Source organism: Macaca thibetana, chromosome 14 (assembly GCF_024542745.1).
Source record: "Macaca thibetana thibetana isolate TM-01 chromosome 14, ASM2454274v1, whole genome shotgun sequence".
In the NCBI taxonomy this organism is placed as follows: domain Eukaryota; kingdom Metazoa; phylum Chordata; class Mammalia; order Primates; family Cercopithecidae; genus Macaca; species Macaca thibetana.
In genome coordinates this window covers 112,220,952-112,244,884 of record NC_065591.1, presented here as the reverse complement: position 1 = coordinate 112,244,884, position 23,933 = coordinate 112,220,952, and the positions used below count along the sequence as shown (strand labels likewise).

Below are 23,933 nucleotides of genomic sequence, written 5' to 3'. Positions count from 1 at the left end.
GACAGAGCAAGACCCTGTCTCAAACAACAACACCACCACAAAAAAACCAGATATATATTTTTAAAAAGTGGTCATGAGATCAAAAAGATTGAAAAGTGCTGCATTATGTCATGCTATTTGCCTTTAATATTTAAAATAATGATAGTAGAAAAAAATGTCTTTGTACAGATGCCTCCCTAAAAGTTTCTAAAAGATTACCAAAATGTATCGTAATGTGTTTTTGATTAGCATGTGTTCAGGCAGCCACAACCCTCTGATCACATGTACAAAGAAAAAGATCCCTTAAAATAAAATGGCTTAAATTACAGGTTGGTCCAAAATCACTCTCATCAATTGAGGGGGAAAATCTAGAAAGAGAGCTCTACATACCTTAAATGATTTCAAACCAAGGCCTCTGCTGATGCTTAGGGAAGGATAGTGTCTCACTAGTAAAAATCAGTGGCAAAATAAACATATTCCCTGACAGCTAAAGTTGAAGAAGTGTTTCCAATTAGTAACATGAATTATCCTCGACATTATAGAGAAAATAGGAAACACCTACATTCAGCTACTTATCTGTCATGTTTTATGACATTTGTCATAAAACATCAAGAAGATAACAAGTTCAATTAAAAGGCAATTTTTAATCAGGATAGATCCTCCTATATTTGAAGTTGGTATTAAACCTTTGGTAAACCAGTCATTTAGCTTGAAAGAGGCCAGTAAAAAATAGAAGTAGCTGCTCACATGCAAATACAGAGTTTTATCATCTCCATTCTCAGGAGATGGCTATCAAAGAGCAAGTGGGATGGTATGGGTATCTCTTTGTTGCACCTGATATATATAGACAGAGTTTGTAAACAAAGCCAGGAGTAGAAACAGGTTAATTTCTGCAAAGTACATTTGAATAGTCTTAATTTTTAAAATGTTTAACTAAAAGATGGTATAAACTACTAAGCATTTTATTATGCTTATTAGCTCCATCAGCCAAATGTGCCCCTGAATGACTGAAAACTAAGATATCCCAAGAATAAGTCAAATTACAAGTATATTTCAAAACCAAAATACGGAAAGTGCCCAAAGCAAGCAAGCCTTCTGAGCTAAAATGATGTTGGTAAAAGCACAGAAATGTTGGTATGTGAAGAAGCCCAGCACTGGGGACAGGAATAAGAGAAACATATGTTTCAATTAGGGTAGGATTAAAACCAAAGTTATCTTCAAGTGAGTCATAAAAGCTGGCCTATTAACCTCACTGAACTTTATAGTTAAAATAGCAAATTTTGTTATATATATTTCACCACAATTAAAAATCAATAATGTAATATACCGAAACCCATCTGATTATACACTTTAAATGAATTATATGATATGTGAATATCTCAATAAAGCTGTTAAAAAAACAACAAACCTGCCCCATATGCTAGGGCAAGCCCACCTGCCAGCACTGTCATGAAGGTTTAGCCGTGTTGCTAGCGATGCTCCAATAAGCAGGAAGATGTCTGACAGTCACTGACGGTAAAATTAATTACAGGCTCCTCGACTCCTCAACTTTTCTAATACAACTTGGACAAGACAAATCAACCAGAATACAAATAAAAAGTCACATACTTGGTTCCTTTAAGCTTATTTAATATTTGAACTCTTATTTTCTATTTTCCCAGACCCCAGAAAACAGAAAGTTTTTAGATGACCAATATTTTGTTCCAGAAACATACAGCCTTATCAGCTAATTCATAAAAGAGCTATTTTACAAAGGTACATCTGGATAATTAGAACAATAAAGTCTTTTAGGCATTTCAAAATGTGATCAGTAAAAATACATGATTATTAATAAAGTTTTTTTAAAGATAGTTCCAGGTATTTTTTAAAAGCAATTTCTGTTAAAGAGTACATGATTGTATGGTGAACAAGGAAAATAAAATGTTCTAGTAGGAAGAGGCTTATTAAAAATAACCAACAGTGTGCATATTACAGTTACCATTTTTGGAGTATATCTGCTTAGCAGTTGGCACCTGGAAATGGCGGGGAAGGCTTCCTTCTAGGAGGAACTTTTTTTCCTACCAATTTATTATCAAAACCCTCAATACCAGTGGGAAAGGCATAAGGAATAAGGCAAAAGGAACTCTTGAGGAAAGAATAATTTTGCAGATGACTGAAAAGTGGTGGAAATGTCAGGAAAAAAATGATTTATAAAACAAAAATTGTAATATAAGGGGGAAAAACTAGCCACTAGGAAGCTGACTGTAAGGTCCTGCTAATTTTGTATTTTGAGGTCCTATGCACACAGTTCTCAATGGTGCCCTCTGTGACATACAGGGAAGGAAATATTGACCAAAGCTCTAGTAACTCAAAACCATACATTGACTTCAGAGAAGAAAGCTTCCACTTTGAAATATGGAAGCCCCAATGTATTACACCAAATTTACTAACATCAAAGAGGAAAAAACGATGCCAGTAAAAGACAATTCACAGGAAGCATAATTGCTTTCCTTAGCTTCTAAAAATAATTTTTAAACGGACTTCTCTATTACCACAATAGATCCTCCCTCCTACCCCAAAACCAAATAACAACAAAAACTTTTTTAAAAGGGGATTCATCCTTCCTAACAGTCATTAGAAGTTGCTGTGGGAAAAAAGCAAGCCAAAAAGCTTATGAAATATACCTCCCATGCAATATAATATAATATAATACATAGTTACAATTTCGGTTCTAAAAGTCAATATAATTCAAGCAGTCCAAGTTAGGTGATTTTAAAGTATGCAAAATATATAGCTTAGAAGGTAGTAATCACGATGTTAAATTACAGCACTTTGGGGGCTCGCTGATTTGCCTTGATTAACTGTTCTCTGAAAAGGAAGGAGACACTCTACATGCAATTTGCCACTTCACAGCGAAGGAGCCATTAAGCCCACAGAAGCACAGTGTCACAGCAGGTCACTTCCATAGCTAAAATGCAGCCTGCTTGCTCTGGGAAGGTAGCTTTCTTGGTACACCACCCTTGTGCCCTTTAGCAGGGAAGTAGATTTCAACTTCTAGTCAGGTCCCTTAGAGAAAACTCCTTTGATGGTGACCAGTCTCACTCAAAGACAGGCTGCATATCTAATTCCATCATCCTGAAGGGAAGATGTCATAACCAAAGCCAAATGGATGTGATTATAATGACCAAAATGAAATGGAAGGCGTGGGAGGCCAAGTTGGGAGGGAGAAGAGAAGTTAGGTTGATAAGATAAAAAGAACATTCAAAAATTATGAGATATTTTCAGAATTAGACTTCATCTTGGGGCTTTGTTTGAAAATCTAGATATGAATTTATTTGAAAGTACTAGAGCTATGGTCAAAGTATTTTTCCAGTTAGTCCTGTTAAGAGTTCCAAGGAGAAACTGAACTGCAGGGAAACCAAATAATTACTAAGGACAAGATACTGGCTGAACTAGAGAAACTGAAACTTTGCTAACCTACAAGCTTCTTAATTGAGTGCTAGAGAATTACATAATTACCCTGTAGTGTGTGAAGTTAAGAGGAAAGTTTTTATATTTACTTTTTTCCTGATTAATTGCCCCCCCCCACCCCATGGTGTTAGTGTCAAGTGGCTACAGGTGTAACCCTTTTAATTGAGAATGACATTATTTCTAGCAGCACAATGTAACCATTTGGTTTTTACTTGTTCCTCCTAAGAGATACAGAAAGTTCCAAATCCCAAGCTTCATTTATATATTAGCTTCTGCTTCTAAAATTTTTAATCCCATTCTGAGTTAAATTATACTTGGCTTATGACTAAAAATATAATTCCAATTTATAGATGAGGTCTAAAGATCCAAGTTGATCTACCTAAAAACACAGATCAGTTTAGGACAGAAACAGAAATCTGGACATAGATAAATAAACTTGCTAAGTTGTAGTGGTGTTTATAAAAGTAGGTGGGCATCCCTTACCATTTGTGGTGAAAAAATAATCTTTGGGCTGCAGGGAAGCATTAAAATTACATCCTGGCAACCCACAGAGTTCAGAGGGCACCAATGAAAGATGTGAGCAATGGATGAACTCCTTGTTTATTAACAGAATTTACAGACTTCATTTTAGTTGGCAAAAATACTTCAAAACATATATACCTAATGCACAAGGAAAACCAAAGAAAGTCAATATGATTGAAGGAGTTCTCAAATTACGATTCTGAAACATCCTCTGTAGGGTGCTGCTAATGCTACTGTTCATCCTAGAGCAGGCAGTTACCAACACCTTGCCTGCAATGTCCAGTGTATGTGATGGTCTGCAATTTTTAAGGTCAATCATGGCCCAGTGTGGAAAGAGCTGTAGCAGTGAAGTCAGAGGAAGTGCTTCTGGAGCTGGTGCGAGCAGTTCTGCCTTCACCATATCTTTCTCCACTCCACCCTTGGCTCTCCTTTTGACTCAGGGCCCTTTGGCACCATCAGTGCAAAAATTAGAGTCAAACCTCCAGGTACTAAAATTTTACTGGCCTTATAATCAGCAGTACCCGTGGCTAATGATAGCCATGATTCAACTCAGTAGTGATTCAGTTAGATAACCTTCCCAAACTCTTTACCCACTCCCATCCCACCCCTTCCTTAGCAACTCCCACCCCTGCCACTATCCGAAGCATTTCCATGTTTTTACTTCCTGCTCAATCTGCAGGGACAGTTTTACACAAGTGCCAATGTCTAATGTATAATTATAAAAATGAAATGATACCAAGAATAACAAATTTATAGTCAAGAAAATAAAATTTGCTTTCCTCTCCCACCCAAATCCCAACCCTCAATAGAAAAGACGACAATGGAAGAAAACACACCCATTTTCAAGTGCCTGCTATTTAGTACATTGAGGATTCCTGTTAATTGTGGTTGATCCCAGCTACAGAGAAGAGGTGCTTGCCTCAGGGTGGGAGGAAGCCCATCCACTCTCTGACCACACCACCTGGGCACATAAGAGCCACAGGGCATAGCACACCTTTGAGGTGACCCTCAGAGAAGCAGCCTACCGGACAGCAGGGAGCTTGGAATACAGTTTAGTGAAGCAAGGTGCTTCTCCCTTCCCCTTCTCACTTCTCTTCTTCACCTCTCTACCCAACTTGCGCATACCCCATCCTGAACTCTTTGCTTCAGGAGCAGTCGATCCTTGGGTGTACTAAAGACAAAGGGCTAAAACTCTCACTACTCAATTAAAACAAAACAAGGCAAATAAAAATTAAAATGTGCTTTCAAATACGGAATGAAGTCAAATAAATACATCTGATTTTCTCTTTTTCTTAAATCTAAGTACAATTTCATATCCTACACCCAAAGCTCTATACATTTGGTTTTTATTCTGAATCAAAATGAATTTCCGATAGTGAGGAGAGTAGAGTGAGGGAATGGATGTTCCCTCACTAACAGATTAGTGCAGCTGCCACACTGTGAAGAACTAGTCCCACTCTGGGCACCTTGGGACATGGCTAATCCCAGGTGGTTCACAGGCAGATCTTCTGTCACACTCTCTCTGCATCCACACTGGAGCCAGGATGTGGTGAGACATGGCCGATACTCCAAATCCAACAACCTGCAGTCACCTCCAGGACATGCGGCTCTAACTTTTATCTGAGAAGAATAAAGAGACATGGAAGTGATATTAAGAAAAAGAATATATTAACATTGCAAAGAATACCCATGACATCTGTGGGTGTGGTTCAATCTTTGTTTCTGAATCAGCATGTAAGCAGATGAATACAAACTGCTGCATGGAACACAGATCCATCTGCAGTCAGGGGAGATACCAGCCACACTGTCAGCAGAGGCAAGTGCACCAACATCAGATGAGGCCAAATCCTCCACACTAGGGAGTCACAGCAGCACCAGTAAGTCTCACACGTAATCTGTGATTTACCAGGCTTCCCACCGCTCTGCCTTCTGCTTTGAAAAGGTGAAAAAAGAGAGAAGAGGGGATGGTATGGGAACTAACAACTGCAGTTCCTCTTAGAGAAGAGTAGAGTCAGCAGGCATGAGCTTCTGCTTGATATATGATGTTTAGAAACAGGCAGTTCTTAAAAGACAGAAAAGAAATGGAATCTCAGAAAGTTTTCACTTCAAAGGATGATAAGTCATTTCATTCAGTGAAGGATGATTAGTCTAGAGTGGGGAACCCATAACTTTTACATACCTGAGTGCTTGTCTGTGAGGGCTGATCCAGCCAGCCTTTGGCAAAGAATGGTGTAACTTTCCTCCACCTTCTGTGAAATAAAACCCATAGGTTTTTTTATTCAAACATCATGAAAACAAAACAAAAACTTCTGAAAACAGAAAAGAAGGCCTTTTTACATTACAGGTATAAGCCCCCAAATTTCAAAAATACTAATTTCATCATTAAAAATTTTGTTAGTGGGAAGTAAAAAGTAAATTTCATTCCTTTTAACAATTTCTCCATTGAACGAATAACTTAGTATTTTCCCATGTAAAAAGAAAGTAGAGGTGGTAACCATAAATGCAATTCTCCCACCCCGAAGAGTCACCCTGCACATGGTCCTGTCATCGTGTGCATGAGCTATAGTCAGGCAGCACATAAAGACAAGGCAGCCTGCATACATTATGATGGTCCCTTAAGACTATGGGCGGGGCGCAGTGGCTCACGCCTGTAATCCCAGCACTTTGGGAGGCCGAGGCAGGTGGATCACCGGAGATCAGGAGCTCCAGACCAGCCTGGCCAACATGGTGAAATCCCATCTCTACTAAAAATACAAAAATTAGCTGGGGCCAGGCACGGTGGCTCAGGCCTGTAATCCCAGCACTTTGGGAGGCCAAGGTGGGTGGATCATGAGGTCAGGAGTTCGAGACCAGCCTGGCCAACATAGTGAAACCCCATCTCTACTAAAGATAGAAAAAAATTAGTTGGGCATGGTGGCAAGCATCTGTAATCCCAGCTACTTGGGAGGTTGAGGCAGGAGAATGGTGTGAACCTGGGAGGCAGAGGTTGCAGTGAGCCGAGATTGCGCCATTGCACTCCGGCCCGGGTGACAGAGCGAGACTCCATTTCAAAAAAAAAAAAAAAAAATTAGCCAGGCATGGTGGTGGCACCTGTAGTCCCAGCTGCTTGGGAGGCTGAGGCAGGAGAATGGCGTGAACCTGGGAGACAGAGCTTGCAGTAAGCCAAGATCGCGCCACTGCACTCCAACCTGGGTGACAGAGTGAGACTCTGTTTCAAAAAAAAAAAAAAAAGATAAACAATGCCAATCTCAACTTTTTACCCAGGCCTATTCATGGATAATGGTCAAAGAAAACATACAAATCTAGAACCTGGACAAGTTTATTGACATCAGCATTTTGATCACCCTATTCTTCGCCTCACTAAATGTTTCTTACAACCAAGTCCTATGGATGTGGAAGCATGAGGTACCTTTAAGTGTTCAAGGTCAGCCTCTATCTTATGAATGTACTCCATGATCTGGCTCTGCGAATCTGCACAAGAGGAGGGACTCTGGATCTCAAAACAGGAATCCTCCATAGCTCCCCAGCGCTGCTGGACCAGAAATTCAGAGGTGAATGGTGAAACTGCCCCATCAGAGTGAGTGTTCTGAGGAGAATGTTGCTGCTGGTGGGTGGATTCCATAGCAGGGATGCCTGTCATGGGCTGCAGAGTAAGTGAGGACGCAACCTCCTCGTCTGTGGAACTCTCCTGCACTGGGTCATAGCCATCAAGGATCAAATAGTTTCCTATGGATAGAGACAGAATAGTTTGATAAGACCAGTGCTGCCATTAGAAAACAGAAATAGCACAGTGTGCTGACAACTTCAACTTGAAAAGTTATTAAGAGAGGGAAAAGCCATTAATTCCTGAGTTTAGTTTTAGGTACATCAGAATTTCCTCACATCAGATGAAAGCTAAACTCTGCAAACTTTCATGGTAATTTCCAAAAATTTTCATTTCAAAAGTTTAAAGCTGGAAACTACAGTGCCTAAATGATCTTGCCACCACTTCCCCTGCCAAACGCCTCTCTTGCCCCATCTCCTGCCATTGCCTCCCTCACCCAGTGTTCGATCATCACAAAAAGCTTGCTCTTGACGCAAAGCCTCTGCCCCACTCTGCTCTCTGCTGGAACAATCTGCTCCCAGGTACCCACCTGGCTTTATTCCCTCATTTCATTGAGGTCTCTGCTCAAATGCTACCTCATCAGAGGTCCTATTCCCTGATCACCCTGTTTGCCTTCATTACTCTCTGTCCCCTTAGTCTGACTTATGTTTCTTCCTAATACTTCTGAAGTCTATTTATTTGTTTACTTATTTACCATGCTTCTTTCCTCTAGCTTCATGAGAAGAGGGGATTTTTCTGTGTTTTATTCACTGCTCTATCTCCCTGCACCTATGATGAGGTCTGGTACAGAGTAGATTCAGTATTTATCAAATGAAGGAATAAATACTGCACTTGTGTGAACACACACACATAAACACACACACACCTCGAAACCAACACAACACCCATTTCAACATACAGCACAGTTAGCAATGATCGAAATCAAAATCAAAGTGTAAGTGTGAAAGATACTTGCCTGAGATGCGTAAATTAACATCCTTCTCTTCCTTGTTAACTGCTCCATCACCTTCTGATGGATTCTCATCACTATGTGCTTCACGGGCATCAAAAAAGTGCTCTCCACTGTCATCAAGACCCCCTTCTGGCTCCATGGTAGGCATCTCTGGGGTCATAATCATGTGGTCCATTACTAAAATGTTACTTGCCTGGCTATCCTGGGGTGCCAGTCCCACTGAATCCCGTGGAGCGGAAGATTCAGTTGAAGTCCGAGGACTGTAACAAGTTGCAATGTCACCAGTTCCAGTTCTAAAGGGCATATGTCCTGCACCAGAATGATAGGCCTTAATATTTTCAGAGTTCTGGATGACGCTGTCTGCCTGCGGCCCCTGAGAGGCTGTCCTATATCTTGGGAAATGTTGCCAGTCTTCCTGAGCGCTCTTCTCAGTCAAACCGAGCTGCTGCACCAGCAACTGCTTCAACAAACCCACTAAACGATTTAGGAAGGAGGCGGGAAAAAAAAGCATATTCACAACTATAACCTCAGGCTGCAAGAATTAAATTAGCTGAATTATCAATTATCTTTAAAAGTATCTTTTAATGACATATTAAAATGTTAATTAATTTCATACAATACAATCATTTTATTTCATACAATCATTTTCCATTTTATTTTGAAGATGAAATAAAGCACCATCTTTTAGAGAAGATTTACCGTTAAACTATACTTGAAAAGATCTAAGCATTCTGAATAGGGAGGTACTCCTATTTAGAACTCCTGAATAACCAATATCATGCCTCTATTTTTTCTTCTATATAACTAGAATAATACCCTAAAGGTACTTCTTAAGAATGTTGAAAGGCTGTGTTAAGCTAGACAGAAAAAGCTAAAAGTTCTGCTTTTTCCAGATCCAGACACTATATGCATATTATTTCCTCTAATTTCATGAGATACATACATATACTAAAAATAAGAACCAATTTAATTTTGAATGGGCCAAGTGTATGCTATGAGGTCACCCAGACAATGATAGAGTTACTGGGACAATATTAGTCAAACCATCAGAAATCATTAAGACTGTTAATTCAGGAGAATGTATAAAAAATAATGTAGTTTTAAATAACCAATTCTCTGCTCTCATCACTAGCTTAATGTCTGTCATGTTTCTTCAGGCAACAAGTTCCCCTCAGGTCTCTGATCCTGTCCTTCTGCTCTACAATCACTTCCTGAGAGATGCTAGGAAGTCTCATGGCTCTGATGCTCACATCTCTATCTCTTCCTAACCTCTCTCTAAAGTTTGACTCCTAAAACTCTAACTTCCTGCTAGTTACTCACTCTTTAATGTTTTGTCACTCATTATCTTAATCTTGACATGCTTTAAAACTGAGCCTATAATTCTACCAAATCAAAAAAAATAAAAAAGAAAGTACAATGGAAGGAGGTGGGGGAAGCAGTGGTAGTCCTTTTCTGACTCTTATTTCTGACAAGATTAATGAAATTATCTCTAAATATTCCCTTTCCTTTGACCTCACATCCAAACAAGTCAATTGTTTTAAGCACTTGATGACTTCTCACTTCCTTCTTATTCCTTTTGATAACATTCTAGTCCAAACTCTTTTAGTCTCAGGCCAGACTATTACAATAGTTTATTTAGTAAGTACATCATTCCATACCTGTTTCCATTCAAATCCTTCCACAGCTCTCAGCCAGATTAATCTTGTTTCATACCTTTAGTCATATGCTGGTTTAGAAATTTCAAATGGTTCTCCCCAGCCAGAGAAATTGTTCTCAGTCTTTTTCCCACCTCAGTACAACTGAGAGATACGCTATCCTCCCATTGTAACAGTGATTCTGAACCAGGCTGGGGGGTGGGGAGCTAACAGAGTGGCGTGTGTGTGTGTGTGTGTGTGTGTCTGTGGCATGGGCCATTGTAGAGAATACTATAATCTCCACAATAAAACCAGAAGAATAAGTGGAGTTTGATAAATCCACATACTTTAAGGATGGCACATCAGTGCCATACTTAATAAGTATCTGTAGTAAGTTATGAATAAAACTTACAATTTCTTAGTGCATCCAATGCCCATCGTTCTTCTGAGACAGGCAGGTGTGAATCTGGGATTGTGATTTGATAATCTTCTCCAACTTCCTTTAGTGTCCCATCTGTATGTTGTTCCTTTGCAAACTGTCTCTCAGCCACAAAGAGATCACGTACCTCTGATTTCCCAGAAGTACTCAGTGAATGAGACTGAGGTTTTGATGATATTAAGGTAGCTTCTAATCCCAAATCTCTGTCTGTCCAATGGAATAGAAAAGGTAGACTACAGCTAAACAAAGCTTTTAACTTTTAACATGAAGCATTCAGGCAAGAATCAGAAAAACAACTCCATAAACTACAGAGATCATCTGTTAAGCAAAATACACAGCACATAGCGCAGTGTTATACTGACACACAGAAGGCTCAAAAGCAAAGTTTGTTAAACTGAATCTCTGATGCTGGAACCTGCACAAATCAAACAGTATTAAAGTTTCTTTGCATTTTATTTTATTTTATTTCATTTATTTATTTCTTTTTTTTTTTTTTTTTTCTTTTTTGGCATTTTGGTCTTAGTTGCCCAGGCTGTAGTGCAATGGCACGATCTTGGCTCACTGCAACCTTTGCTTCCTGGGTTCAAGCAATTCTCCCTGCCTCAGCCTCCCAAGTAGCTGGGATTACAGGCACCCACCACCATGCCCGGCTAATTTTTGTATTAGAGACAGGGTTTCGTCATGTTGGTCAGGTTGGCCTCTAACTCCTGACCTCAGGTGACCGGCCTATCTTGACCTCCCAAAGTGCTGGGATTACAGGTTTGAGCCACCGCACCTGGCCAGCATTTTAACAGATAATAGAGCACATTCTCCCTTGAACTTGTCAGAAAAGTGTACCTGGACTCTGCAAACCAGTGACTGAAATGCCATGCTGTTCCTCTTTTAATTTTGAAGGATCTTCTTCATCATTATCTCCTCTGTAAAGGAAAAAAAACAACAACAATCTTTTAGCTTCCTGAGGTACCTAAACATCATTGCAACAAAATGTAATAATTATCCTAGTCTTTTCCAACCCAAAACATAAAATAAGTCCTACTACAATGCAAAGGAACACTCACTCGCCAGGTGTTGACTGGGGTAATGGAATTGGCTTTGTGGATTGCTCCTTCACTGATGCAGCCATCCGACAGATTAGGTCCTGCCAGCTTCAGAAAGTTGGAAAGAAATCCAAAATACAAAAAAGAAACAACAAAAGAAATATCCTTTAAATATACTCACAAAACAAAAAGAAAAACAGAACTAAACAAAAACCAATCAACCAACCAACCAAAAAAAAAAAAAAACACTTTACTCTGCCAGAGAATATCTTTATTTTGGCAACACACTATTAAGGTGAGAGTCCAAAACTATACCTTAAGAAAAATCTAACGTTATGGAGACATTACCCATTAAAAAAACTTCAGCTGACATTTTCCATATTTTTTTCTTTAGGAAATAAACTTCCAGAATAGAATCAAAATAAAAGGCATCAATCTAAAAAAGAACAATTTCATAGTAGAACGTCTCTAAAAGAGTAGAAGAAGTGCTTGGTTATTATAAAAACAAAGTTAAGTTTATGGAGTATTATGCTTGGGATAATGAAAATAGTAGCTATAGCAAGGTAGCCATATCTAATACATACACAGTCTTTTCAGAAACTGTCTGTGCCACCAGTTCATAAATCTGAGCTCCATTGTCTGACATGGAGATGACGAATAAAGCTTTGTTATCTGGAAAAAACAAGACAAGATTACTCTAACACTCTGATCTTGGGAGACCATGAGGGATGTTTTTAGAGTCTTGAAATAGTCCTCTCCTTAAACTAGATAAAGGTTACATATATTTACTTTAAAATTCATCAAGATGTACAGTTAAAATTTGTGCAACTTACCATATTAACCTATTTATTGTATTATATTTATTGTACTTCAATAAAACAAAGATTATACAAATTAGCACTAATTCCACAATAATTCACTAGAAACAAAAGGATGTCAAAAATCCAAATTACTGGCTGGGCATGGTGGCTCATGCCTGTAATCCCAGCACTTTAGAAGGCTGAGGCAGGTGGACTTCTTTGAGCTCAGGAGTTCGAGACCAGCCTGGGCAGCATGGCGAAACGCTGCCTCTACAAAAAACAAAAAAATTAGCCAGGCCATGGTGGTACATGCCTGTAGTCCCAGCTACTCAGGAGGCTGAGGTTGAAGAATTGCTTGAGCACGGGATGCAGAGGTTGCAGTGTGCCAAGGATGCACCACTGAACTCCAGCCTGGGTGACAGGGTGAGACCCTCGTCTCAAAGGAAAAAAAAAAAATCCAAATTACCAAATTAAATGCTATTACTCTTTTGCATTTATTTTGAACTGCCCTTTTGCTAAGTTGTTAATAATATTCAGTGAATAGTGGAGAAAAGAGATCACAAATTTATTTTGCCACCATGAAACTAACAAGTTTTAAAAGGGACCCCTTTGTTAATAGAGTTAAAATACAACTTGCCAGTCAAATTTGATTTTTAATCAAAATTCCATCCATCTCTTCAGTTTTTATTTTTTTTCTCACCAAATCAAAAAACATACCACCCTAAATGAAAGGCTTTTCACTGGGATCTATCAATGATTTGAACATAAAGAACCAAAGTAATAGCATAAAAATTTTCAAATACAGAAAACCATTCACAGAATCTAGACACCCTAAATAACTTTGGGGTATAAACTCTTAAGTCTCTTTCTAAGCAGTAAATTTCACGTAATTTGCTTAATAATATAAAAATAGCAAGACTCTATGCCACTTGTGTTACTTAAACAGCAATGAGTATCTTATGCAACTTCACAATGAATCTGGAAATTAGTATCCTTCAGTGGACATACTTGCCTGTTGCCACTTGTCGAACCAACACTGTACTCAACTTAATGACAGGGCTAAACGTATGTTTGCTATCAGCTGTAGATGCCAGAATCTTACTATGACACCTTAACACCAGTCTATCATCCTGCTTTTGTAACAATACAAGAATGTCTTCCAGCAGCAATGTGTATAAATCTAGAAATAAAAGTACAGAAAAAAATGGTAAGTACAGAAATTGGGACGTCTTTGGTTAACTTTATAATGATTCAACAGAGGAATTTTATTTCTGTTAAAGCTACAAAATTTTCAAAATTGACTTGTATATTATCTTTTAAAATTTCATTTTCAATAATTCATTTTTATTGTATTTCACTAAAGTGTCAATCTGTGACCAACAGGAAATAAAAAACAACAAGCTGGGTGTGGTGGTGTGCGCCTATAATCCTGGCTACTAGGGAGGCTAAGGCAGGAGGATCACTTAAGCCCAGGAGTTCGAGGCAGCAGTGCACCATGACTGCATCTGTGAATAGCCACTACACGTCAGCCTGGGCAACATAGTGAGACCTTGTTTCTTGGAAAAAAAAAAAAAAAAAAAACAGTTCCTCATCACAGACAGTTTAAGAAGTACTGGTCTAAAGAAAGCTTACAAAGCATACTAAGACTTACTAGAATATAAGAATGATGGAAATAGGACTAAATCAGATCTCTGTTACATTCCTAAATGAATATTTAACACGTTACATATAATGAAATAACACAAGCAGATCTACAAATGTACAAATAACACGAGGTAGCACTGCTAACTGCTGAGAGAATGGTTCTCTCCTCTTCCTTTTGTCATAGGAAACTCCTATTTCTTCCCTTTTGCCACTCTCCCCAAAACTAACAGACAATATCAGACCTACCAATAGTTTTATCTCTATTCACCTTCCAAACCAATGGTCCTTCATGAATCATCTTCCTTTTTGTTAAATCCAAATTCTGGCAAAATAAAGAAAATCATGCACAAATAATTTCCAAGCACTCAGTAACATGATATTCTATATAATACAGTCTCTTTTTAAGAAATTCTTAATATAAAATACGCCATTTACATCAACTATCATTACTGCTATTTGTCAGTTCTTGAAAATGGCACAAAGGCCATGTTAAAGTAATCTGCATACGATTTTCTAAAAAGGAAAAGGTATCTTGCAGAAAAACATTCAGGAGTACTATCTTCCAAACCTCATTCTAAACAGATAGTAACAGATTATGAAAATCAAGTTACAAACATTCAGCCACTAGAGTCTCAACATATCCTTTAATTTTTCTATGAATAATTGGATGAGCATGGTACATATGCTTGTCTATAAGAAAGTGGCTTCTGAGTTCCAAGGCTCTAATTTCAAAGAAAGTTCTAAGAAATAGTACTCATGAAAAGTCCAGGTACTACTTAGGCTTGGTCTAAATATTAACAACTTATTAGTAAGAGAATCATCTTTTAGTATTAGCAGCTCTAGAAAACTCTCATTCTTTGGAAGTTAAGGGGAATAAGCACATTTACAAGCTTGTTGACAAAGTATTAATATATGACATAAAAGTCTATTTTAACGGCCACCAAATAAATCTGCCAAAACCACCACCTAGTGAAATGGTACGGAAAGACTTAAAATCCGAAAAAGTTAACACATAAGCCCACATACTAGAAGTGGCAATTAGTAAACATTCTACTACTGTTCCTATAATGGTTCCAACTTTTATGCTTTTGAAGACCCTCATGAGAAAATAATACGTTATCTTGTGTTATTAAATGACCTGGAAAGTTACCATAGTAAACAGTCCTACCCTTATTTAAACTACAGAACACCGGCTGGACATGGTGGCTCATGCCTGTAATCCCCGCACTGTGGGAGGCTGAGAAAGGAGTGCTTGAGCCCGGGAGTTCTGGACCAGCCTGACAACACAGCAAGACCTTGTCTTTACAAAACACAGAATTAGCTGGGCATGGTGGCATATACCTATAGTCCTAGCTGCTAGGGAGGCTGAGGTGGGTGGACTGGCTAAGTCCAGGAGGTCAAGGCTGCAGTGAGCCAAGATCGCACCACTGCATTCCAGCCTAGGCAACAGAGCGAGACCCTGTCTGAAACAAACAAACTACAGAACACAATACAATTACATTTTATAATAATTAGTGTCCCTTAGTCTCCTGCCAATTGCTGTCATGTAATATTACAGTTTCATGCAAGACATTCCTCCAATGAAAGACTAATCTTCATACAGATCATGCATTTAAAAGGCAGCAAAAAAATCATAAATACAGATAATCTATGATACAAGAACTCCTTCAGGTGATGTATATTCCCACTGAGATGTTAATTACCTGCCAGGTCTTTAGCAAATTTTATTTTATTTTTAAAATTATGATTAGACCATCTCTCACCCTGAGCTCTTCAACATTTGGGTACTCTGACAACTTCAGGCTGGAGGTATCAAGGCGACGCTGATAATCTTCGAGGCGCTGAAAATTAGGCAGGGTGGAACCAAGGTTAGTGCTTTGGTCATTAATGACATTTCTGAATCAAACTTAGCATTTAAAATCTCCATTTTACTGAGCTCTTTGCAATGCTAGACAGGACTGAAAACTCACTCTCTTCCCTTGGCTTTGGTGATATTATACTCTCCTAGTTTTCCTCCTACCTCTTTGGGTTTTCTTTCTCAATCTTCTCTTCAAAGTCATTGGTCTCTTATTAGCTTATATTTACTTTCTGAATGTGTAAATCATGCACACAGTACAAAATTCAGATGGTGACATAAGGCAAAAAATAGAAAGTCTCCCTCTAACCTTGTCCTATTGCCCCACCTCCCTCAATTTTCCCTAAAGAAGCAATCACTAATTTCCATTTCTTGGGTAGCCTTTGAGAAAAATTCTATGCAAATAGATATGTATATCTCGATTTATACATGCATATATAAGTATGCTAGTCTTCGTGCACGTTGTGTGTATGTGTCCTTTTTTAAAACAAGATATGGTAGCATAATATATTCATATATGTATTCCTTTGGTATTCCTATATGTATTCCTCATTGAAATGGTAGAATATATTCATATATGTATTCCCCCGTGTGTGTGTGTGTGTGTGTGTGTGTATGTGTGTGTGTGTGTGGTGTATGACTTACAAATATATCTTGGAGATTGTTCCACATGAGCACATATAGAGAGTTATTTCATTTTTTATAAATGACTATAGGATATAAAACTCTGTAAATAAACTATAATTTATTTCATTACGCCTTACTGATGGGCATTTAAGTTACTTCAGCTCTTCTATAACAAACAATACTGTAATAAAGTGGACTTAAATATATGTCTTTGTATACCCGTGTAGGATATCTGTAGGATGAATTTCCAGAACTGTTGGATCAAAGGGTAAGCACATTCCCCCTCAAAATCATTTCCAAATTTTACATGGAAAAGTCTGAATGAGCATAGTGAACACCTACATATTACCATCTATATTCTACAATTAACATTTGCTCTATTTGTTTTATCATATATCTATCTATTCATCCCTCTATCCATCAGTCCATCTTATTTTTTGGATGTATTTCAAAATAAATTACAGACATAAGTACACTTTACCTCTGAACATTTAAGTATCCATACAGTTTTTTTAAAAAGTAAAATTTGCATACAGTAGAACACACATTTTAAGTGTGTGTTCCATGAATTTTGACAAGTGCTTATACATTTGTGTAACCTAAACGTCTATTAAGATAGAAAACTTCACCCCAGGAAGTTTCCTCATACTTCTTTCCAGTTAATTTCTACCTCCACATCCCCAGTGGCAACCAGTTTTCTGTTTTCTTCCTACCATAGAATAGTCTCTCTTAGAAGTTCATATAAATAGAATCATAGGGGCCGGGTGCGGTGGCTCAAGCCTGTAATCCCAGCACTTTGGGAGGCCGAGACGGGCGGATCACAAGGTCAGGAGATCGAGACCATCCTGGCTAACACGGTGAAACCCCGTCTCTACTAAAAATACAAAAAACTAGCCGGGCGAGGTGGCGGGCGCCTGTAGTCCCAGCTACTCCAGAGGCTGAGGCAGGAGAATGGCGCAAACCTGGGAGGCGGAGCTTGCAGTGAGCTGAGATCCGGCCACTGCACTCCAGCCGGGGCTACAGAGCAAGACTCCGTCTCAAAAAAAAAAAAAAAAATAGAATCATAGGTATGTACTCTTTTGCCTCTGTTTTTTTTTTCCATTCAGCATGTTTGTGAGATTTGTCCATGTTGTATGCCTTAGTGGTACATTCCTTTTTTTTTTTAATCACTCAGGGCATTCTCTTTTATAAGTATACCACAGTTGGTTTATCCATTCTGTTGATAATTCTTGGGCTGTTTCTAGCTTTTTGCTATTATGAACAAAGTTGCTATAAGCATTCTTGTCTGTTTGTGGGTGTATCTTTATCCTCAGATAAAGATATATTTTATTATTCAGAAAATCTAGGTCCATTTTCTTATGATTGACATTCCTACTAAAGTTGGTTAGTTAATTTGTTATCTGCTATTTCCAGCAGGCACAATGGATAACCAGCCTGAGTATGCCAGCTCATCTATACCAGGAGTCTGCAAAGTTTTTAGTAAAAGGTCAGTTAGGTTTTGCAGGCCATATAGTCTCTCTCAGTTATTCAGTTCCACTGTTTTGGAACAAAAGTAGCCACAGATAATACATAAATGATCAGGCTCTGTGTAGCAAAGAACTCTAATATGGTTCATTTCTCTTGAGCAAATCACTAGGAACAGAACTGCTGAGTCAAAAGGTAGATATAAGGGTATGTACAGAGTTTTAATCTAAATAAATATTGCTATATAACCCTCTGGGATTTTATCATTTTACACTCTGAACAGCACAGTTGAAAGTACTAGTTTTTCTATAGCCTAGTACTAGACAGTTGTAATCATACTTAGCTCCTAAGAAACTACATCCGTGTTCATGGATTCAATTAGCCTCTGTATGCTCACAATCTTACATTTCTATCTTCAACATGGTCCTTACAGGTGGACCCATATAGCCAACTGCTTACTGTACAGTCTACCTGATAGCCCAAAGTGACCTCATCATCTTCCCCACAAATCTGGGGCTTCTCCACTCATCCTGTCCATTCAAATATGCAATCCAGAAACCTGGGGGTTTATTCTTGACATCACTTTTCCTTCAAATCCTTCTTCAAATCAGTCATCAAGTCCTGTCAATTTTACCTTCTAAATACTTCTCCAACTTCTCTAAGCTGCCATCAGCTATCCTAGATTGCTGCAAGATTAATAAATGGGCTCTTACATCCACTATCCTTCAACTCATTCTCCATACAGTAGTAGGGGTGACATTTATATAATGAAAATCTGACACTATATTCTTACTTGTCTATGCTGAATTCCTACTGCTCTTAAGAATAAAAAATCAAAATTTTTAATCTGATCTCTAGGGCCTTTATGAGTTGGCCTTGATCTACTTTCCCTCATTTTATGCCACTCTGACTTTGCTTTTTAGGCATGATCCACACTCATTTAAATTTTCAACTCCTCCAACAGACCATGCTTTCTTTTTCTGTCAGAACTTTGGTATATATTGCCTCTACCTCTAAGGTTGCACCCTTCACATCATTTTGGTTCACTTCCACTCATCCTTCAGAGCTTGGCTCAAGTGTCAATTTCTCAAGAAAATTTCCTCTAATAGGCACCACCTAACATCCCCAAACTAAGCTAGGCCACACAGTTATATATCATAGCATCTTGAAATTATCCTTGATAGCAGCTATCACAACTGATACAAAATATCTGCACTATAATCCTGTTAAATGCCTTTCTATCCTCCTAGCAAACGAGCTCAGTGTGGGCAGATACTGTGCTCATTTTCTCAACTACTCTGTACCCTATGCCCAGCATACAGTAGATGCTCTATAAATATCTGCTGAATGAACAGATAAATGAAAGAGCAAACAAGCAGCCTGAGATGTTCCAAAAAGTCAAACACAACTCTGATATTCTATTATAAATTGATCTTGACCTGCCTACTACGCCAACAGTAAACAAATGTTTTCCCTGTCCATTAGGTAATGATAGTTGTACAACTATTTCACAGATCCCAGGTAATACTAATTTAATGTTCTCTCAATGTTATCCCGTATCTTCTTGTTTTCCTTTTTTACCTGCTTGTTTTCTGCCTCCTTGACAGCCTGATTTACATAATTTAAGATCTGACGACAGTGATCTGCAGCTTTCTTCACCTTCTCCCTTTCTGTTGGCCATTCTAAATATGGGGAAGAAATCAAAAACGTAAAATAGAGGAAATGAGCAGAAAACCATAAAAATATATGTAAACGAGATTTCATTTCATTTCAATAGTTTTCAGAGCAAAAAATAGACCTTGAAGATTTTTGTACCAGCTTAAAGCCTCTGTCAGAGTCTCAATTCAAGCTGTCCTTGGACAGGTAAAACTTCTAACAGGACTTTAAAACATAAATTCTAATATTTAAAAAAGAAATCACAGTACAGAACCTGAAATCCAAGAAGAGATGCTTTACATGAAGCACCAGGACCACTATATTACACACTCCAGAAGGGCAGGTCTCATTTACTTTGTAAACAATATAAAAGGAAATCCCTTCTACCCCTAGAATTTCACAGTGCATAGCCTACATAATTATGTCCAGTGAATTTGTTAAACAAAATTTTTTAATAACATAATTCAAAATAATTCCAAAACAAGTCTTTGAATTTGAGATTATATTTAAAGAAAGAAAACAGATTACAACATTAAAAGAAGATGAAATTCATCAAAACATATTGAGGTGGCCCGAAGAAGACTAGATTATATCTTGTTAGAAAATCTTGGCTGGGCATGGTGACTCATGCCTATAATCACAGCACTTTGGGAGGTGGGAGGATTGCTTGGCTGGGCATGGTGGCTCATGCCTGTAATCCTAGCACTTCGGGAGGCCAAAGCAGGCAGACTGCCTGAGGTCAGGAGTTCAAGACCAGTCTGGCCAATATGGTAAAACTCCGTTTCTACTAAAAATACAAGAAAATTAGCCGGGTGTGGTGGTGTGTGCCTGTAATCCCAGCTACTCGGGAGGCTGAGGCAGGGGAATTGCTTGAACCCAGGCAGTGGAGGTTGCAGTGAGCTGAGATTGTGCCACTGCACTCTAGCCTGGGTGACAGAGCGAGACTCCATCTCAAAAAAACAAAACAAAACAAAACGTACTGAGGCCCTGTCATGTCTATAATACAAAGAAAACCAAAATCAGAACATTCAAAATTATAATCCTCCAAACCATAGTCCAACTAGACTGAGCAAATATATTAAATTATAAAAATTAATGTGTATGAGTGTAAACCACTTTTGTAACCAGGTACCATAATTTAAAATTTCCTGGTTATGCATTCAAATTCTCAGGCACAAGAAACAAGATTTCAGTTGCATTAAATTATTAGTGAGAGCTAAGTATAAGAACCTAAAGCTCAATTGAGAAACAGATTCACTTCATGTTTCAAAACAGGAGAGTTGGAATTACAATGCATTGATTTGGCTTAATAAAAGTCATAGATAGATATCCATGAAACATCTCTTCAGCCAAGGATGAACCTTCTTTAAAGCAAAAATGATGTAGGCTAGAACAAGGATGGTCAAACTTTTTCCGTAAGGGCCAGATAATTTTACACTTTGCAGGCCAAATGGTCACTGATAAAACTACTCGACTCTGCTGTTATAATGTAAAAGCAATCAGGGACAGTGCATAAACAGATGAGCATGGCTGTGCTCCAATAAAACTTTACTTATGAAAACAGATAGTGAGCATGACTTGGTCTACGATTCACAGTTTGATAAACCCTGTGCTAAAGCTACTAATGGAGTACATTAAATCAAACAGCCCAAAGAAGACTAGATTATATCTTGTTAGAAAATCTTGGCTGGGCATGCTGACTCATGCCTATAATCACAGCACTTTGGGAGGTGAGAGGATTGCTTGAGGCCAGGAGTTTGAGACAGCCTGGGCAACATAGTGAGACCCTTGCTTAAAAAAAAAAAAAAAAAAAAACCATGTGTGGTGGTGTACACCTGTAGTCCCAGCTGTTGGGGAAGCTGAGGTGGAAGGAATGCCTGAGCCCAGGAGTTTGAGGTTTCAGGAAACTATGACTGTGCCACTGTACTCCAGCCTGCATCACTGAGTGAGACCCTGTCTCAAAAAAAAAAAAAAAAAAAAAAAAAAAAAAATCTTGTACTATTTGGAAATCCAACTCCATTCAGGATGCTGTAAGATATTATTTACAGGATATTGGGCGTTTTTTTGTTGTTGTTCCTAAGCTTTTTATTTCAGTGAAAATGTTGTACCTGTGTATTTGCCAATATTATCCAATAGAAGTGGGTACTTAGTAAGCCTTTGCATTTGAGTGGGAATAATATCCTTCAGTTGAAGACGACGACACAGTGGATTACTTTCAGCATCCTAAAATTAAAGTGAAACAAGTGAATCTGTAATTCTTATTAGAATCATAGTTAACATGTACTATGTATTCACTGTTAAGTGTTTAATGCATCACAGTTCTGGTTATTAAATCAAGATCTTTAAAAAATGCCAAGATATATCATTGCCACACTATACTTCTGCTTTCTCCTTTAATCACATAATGGGGGAAGGGAGCCTCTATCACTAAATGAATGGCTTCTTTGTTATCTGTTTAAGGAGGGACTGAAAGCATCCATAAGCAGCTCTACGTATTGCTTCCTTGTGTTAAAACAGTTTTATCTTCACCTATTCAGAAAATCTAGGTCCATTTTCCTATGATTGACATTCCTACCAAAAGTGGTTAATTTGTTATCTGCCATTCCAAGAAGGCACAATGGATAACCAGTCTGAGTATGCCAGCTCATCTATACCAGTGGTCTGCAAAGTTTTTCGTAAAATGCCAGTTAGTAAATATTTTAGGCTTTGCAGGCCATATAGTCTCTCTCACAACTATTCAGCTCCACTGTTTTGGCATAAATGAATGAATAAGGCTCTGTGTAGTAAAGAACTCTAATATGGCCTCCAAGGTTCCCATCCTCTTGTGTAAATACTCTGTGTAATCCCATGCCCTTGAGTATGAACATTTTGGAATCTGTGAATACAATGGGATATCACACCTGTGATTAGGTTGCCACCACATGATTTTGAGATCCTAAGAAAGGAAATTGTCCTGGATGGGCCTGACTTCATTAGAAGAGCCTTTAAAACAAATCTGTATCAGAAAGCCACATTCCTACTGGCCTGGAAGAAAGCAAACATCCACCTCTAAACTGCCTAACGGGGCCATATGGCAGAGATATCTGTGTTCTCTAGGAGTTGAAACTGGTTCCTAGCCAATAGCCAGCAAGGTAGGACCTCAGTTATACATTTACAAATAAATGAACTCTGCTAACAACCAGTGAGCTTAGAAGAGAATCTCGAGCATCAGATGAGAATTGCAGCTCCAACTGACACTGTGATCTCAGCCTGGTCAAACTCTCAAGGGAAGATCCTGCTAAACCATAGCCACACACCACAACAACTGTGAGAAATCTGTCAAGTGGCCATGTTTGTGTTTACATAAAACTTTACAAAAACAGGTAACAGGCTAGATATGGTCTGTTGGCCATAGCTGAAAGACCCTTAATTCATATACCCCAATGAGTATGGCTGCTGTTATGTTTTTCCCTGGAGAAGCCCATTCTCATGCTTTGACAATATTCTCTTAATAGAGCATACGGTTGTTTCCTGATAAAAGCCTGGTGGCAATGTGGATTTCTGTATCAAGTATTTTAATCCTGACATATATTTTTCATTATTCACCATTCCAAAATCATTTTTATGCCTTCCAGGAATTTAAGAGATAATGTATAGCTTTTAAAAATGTTAATATGGGCCAGGTGTAGTGGCTCACACCTGTAATCCCTTTGGGAGGCCGAGGCGGGCGGATCACTTGAGGTCAGGTGTTCGAGCCCAGCCTGGCCAACATGGTGAAACCCTGTCTCTACTAAAAATAGAAAAAATTAGCAGGGTGTGGTGGCATGCACCTGTAATCCTAACTACCGGGGAGGCTGAGGCAGGAGAATCACTTGAACCCAGGAGGCAGAGGTTGCAGTGAGCTGAGATTGTGCCACTGCACTCCAGCCTGGGCGACAGAGCGACACCCTGTCTCCAAAAAAAAAAAAAAAAAAAAAAAAGTTAACATAGATGTAATCTTTGTAAAAGTCTTAGTCAGAATTCCCCCAGTTTATCTGATAATTGATAAAAACTTGCCTTATTTTTTTTCTTACATGACTCACTCAACTCACTTGCACAAAAGTCTGAAATCGAGAATCCTTTTTCTGACGAGACTTGATCATTTCCAGGGCGAAAGGTTGGTTACTGCAAAAGGTAGCAGCAGCATGTTTCAATTTCTCCTCTCCTGGTCCGCTGAACTGTGCCAAGAATGCAAAGAACACAAAAGAGAATGGGATACTGAGCTTATACAAGGCCAGACAAAGAGACAGAC

The 23,933-nt window shown here is 38.5% G+C and overlaps 1 protein-coding gene across 5 annotated transcripts in view; it reads right to left on the bottom strand.

The window, feature by feature from the left end:
• Positions 1-1,591: 1,591 nt before the first annotated feature.
• The window catches only part of ARHGEF12 (Rho guanine nucleotide exchange factor 12), a 78,684-nt gene continuing 56,342 nt past the window's right edge, over positions 1,592-23,933 (bottom strand). For all 5 annotated transcript variants that reach the window (XM_050759365.1, XM_050759366.1, XM_050759362.1 and 2 more), the window contains 14 exons: positions 23,734-23,859; positions 21,772-21,886; positions 19,589-19,689; positions 15,825-15,902; positions 14,308-14,383; positions 13,430-13,597; positions 12,202-12,289; positions 11,639-11,725; positions 11,418-11,497; positions 10,554-10,787; positions 8,511-8,981; positions 7,361-7,677; positions 6,131-6,200; positions 1,592-5,571 (listed from right to left, as the gene is read on the bottom strand). In XM_050759365.1, the coding sequence (XP_050615322.1) occupies positions 5,561-5,571; positions 6,131-6,200; positions 7,361-7,677; positions 8,511-8,981; positions 10,554-10,787; positions 11,418-11,497; positions 11,639-11,725; positions 12,202-12,289; positions 13,430-13,597; positions 14,308-14,383; positions 15,825-15,902; positions 19,589-19,689; positions 21,772-21,886; positions 23,734-23,859 (2,022 nt within the window). In that variant the 3' untranslated portion in view covers positions 1,592-5,560. The remainder of the gene's footprint in view (positions 5,572-6,130; positions 6,201-7,360; positions 7,678-8,510; positions 8,982-10,553; positions 10,788-11,417; positions 11,498-11,638; positions 11,726-12,201; positions 12,290-13,429; positions 13,598-14,307; positions 14,384-15,824; positions 15,903-19,588; positions 19,690-21,771; positions 21,887-23,733; positions 23,860-23,933) is intronic.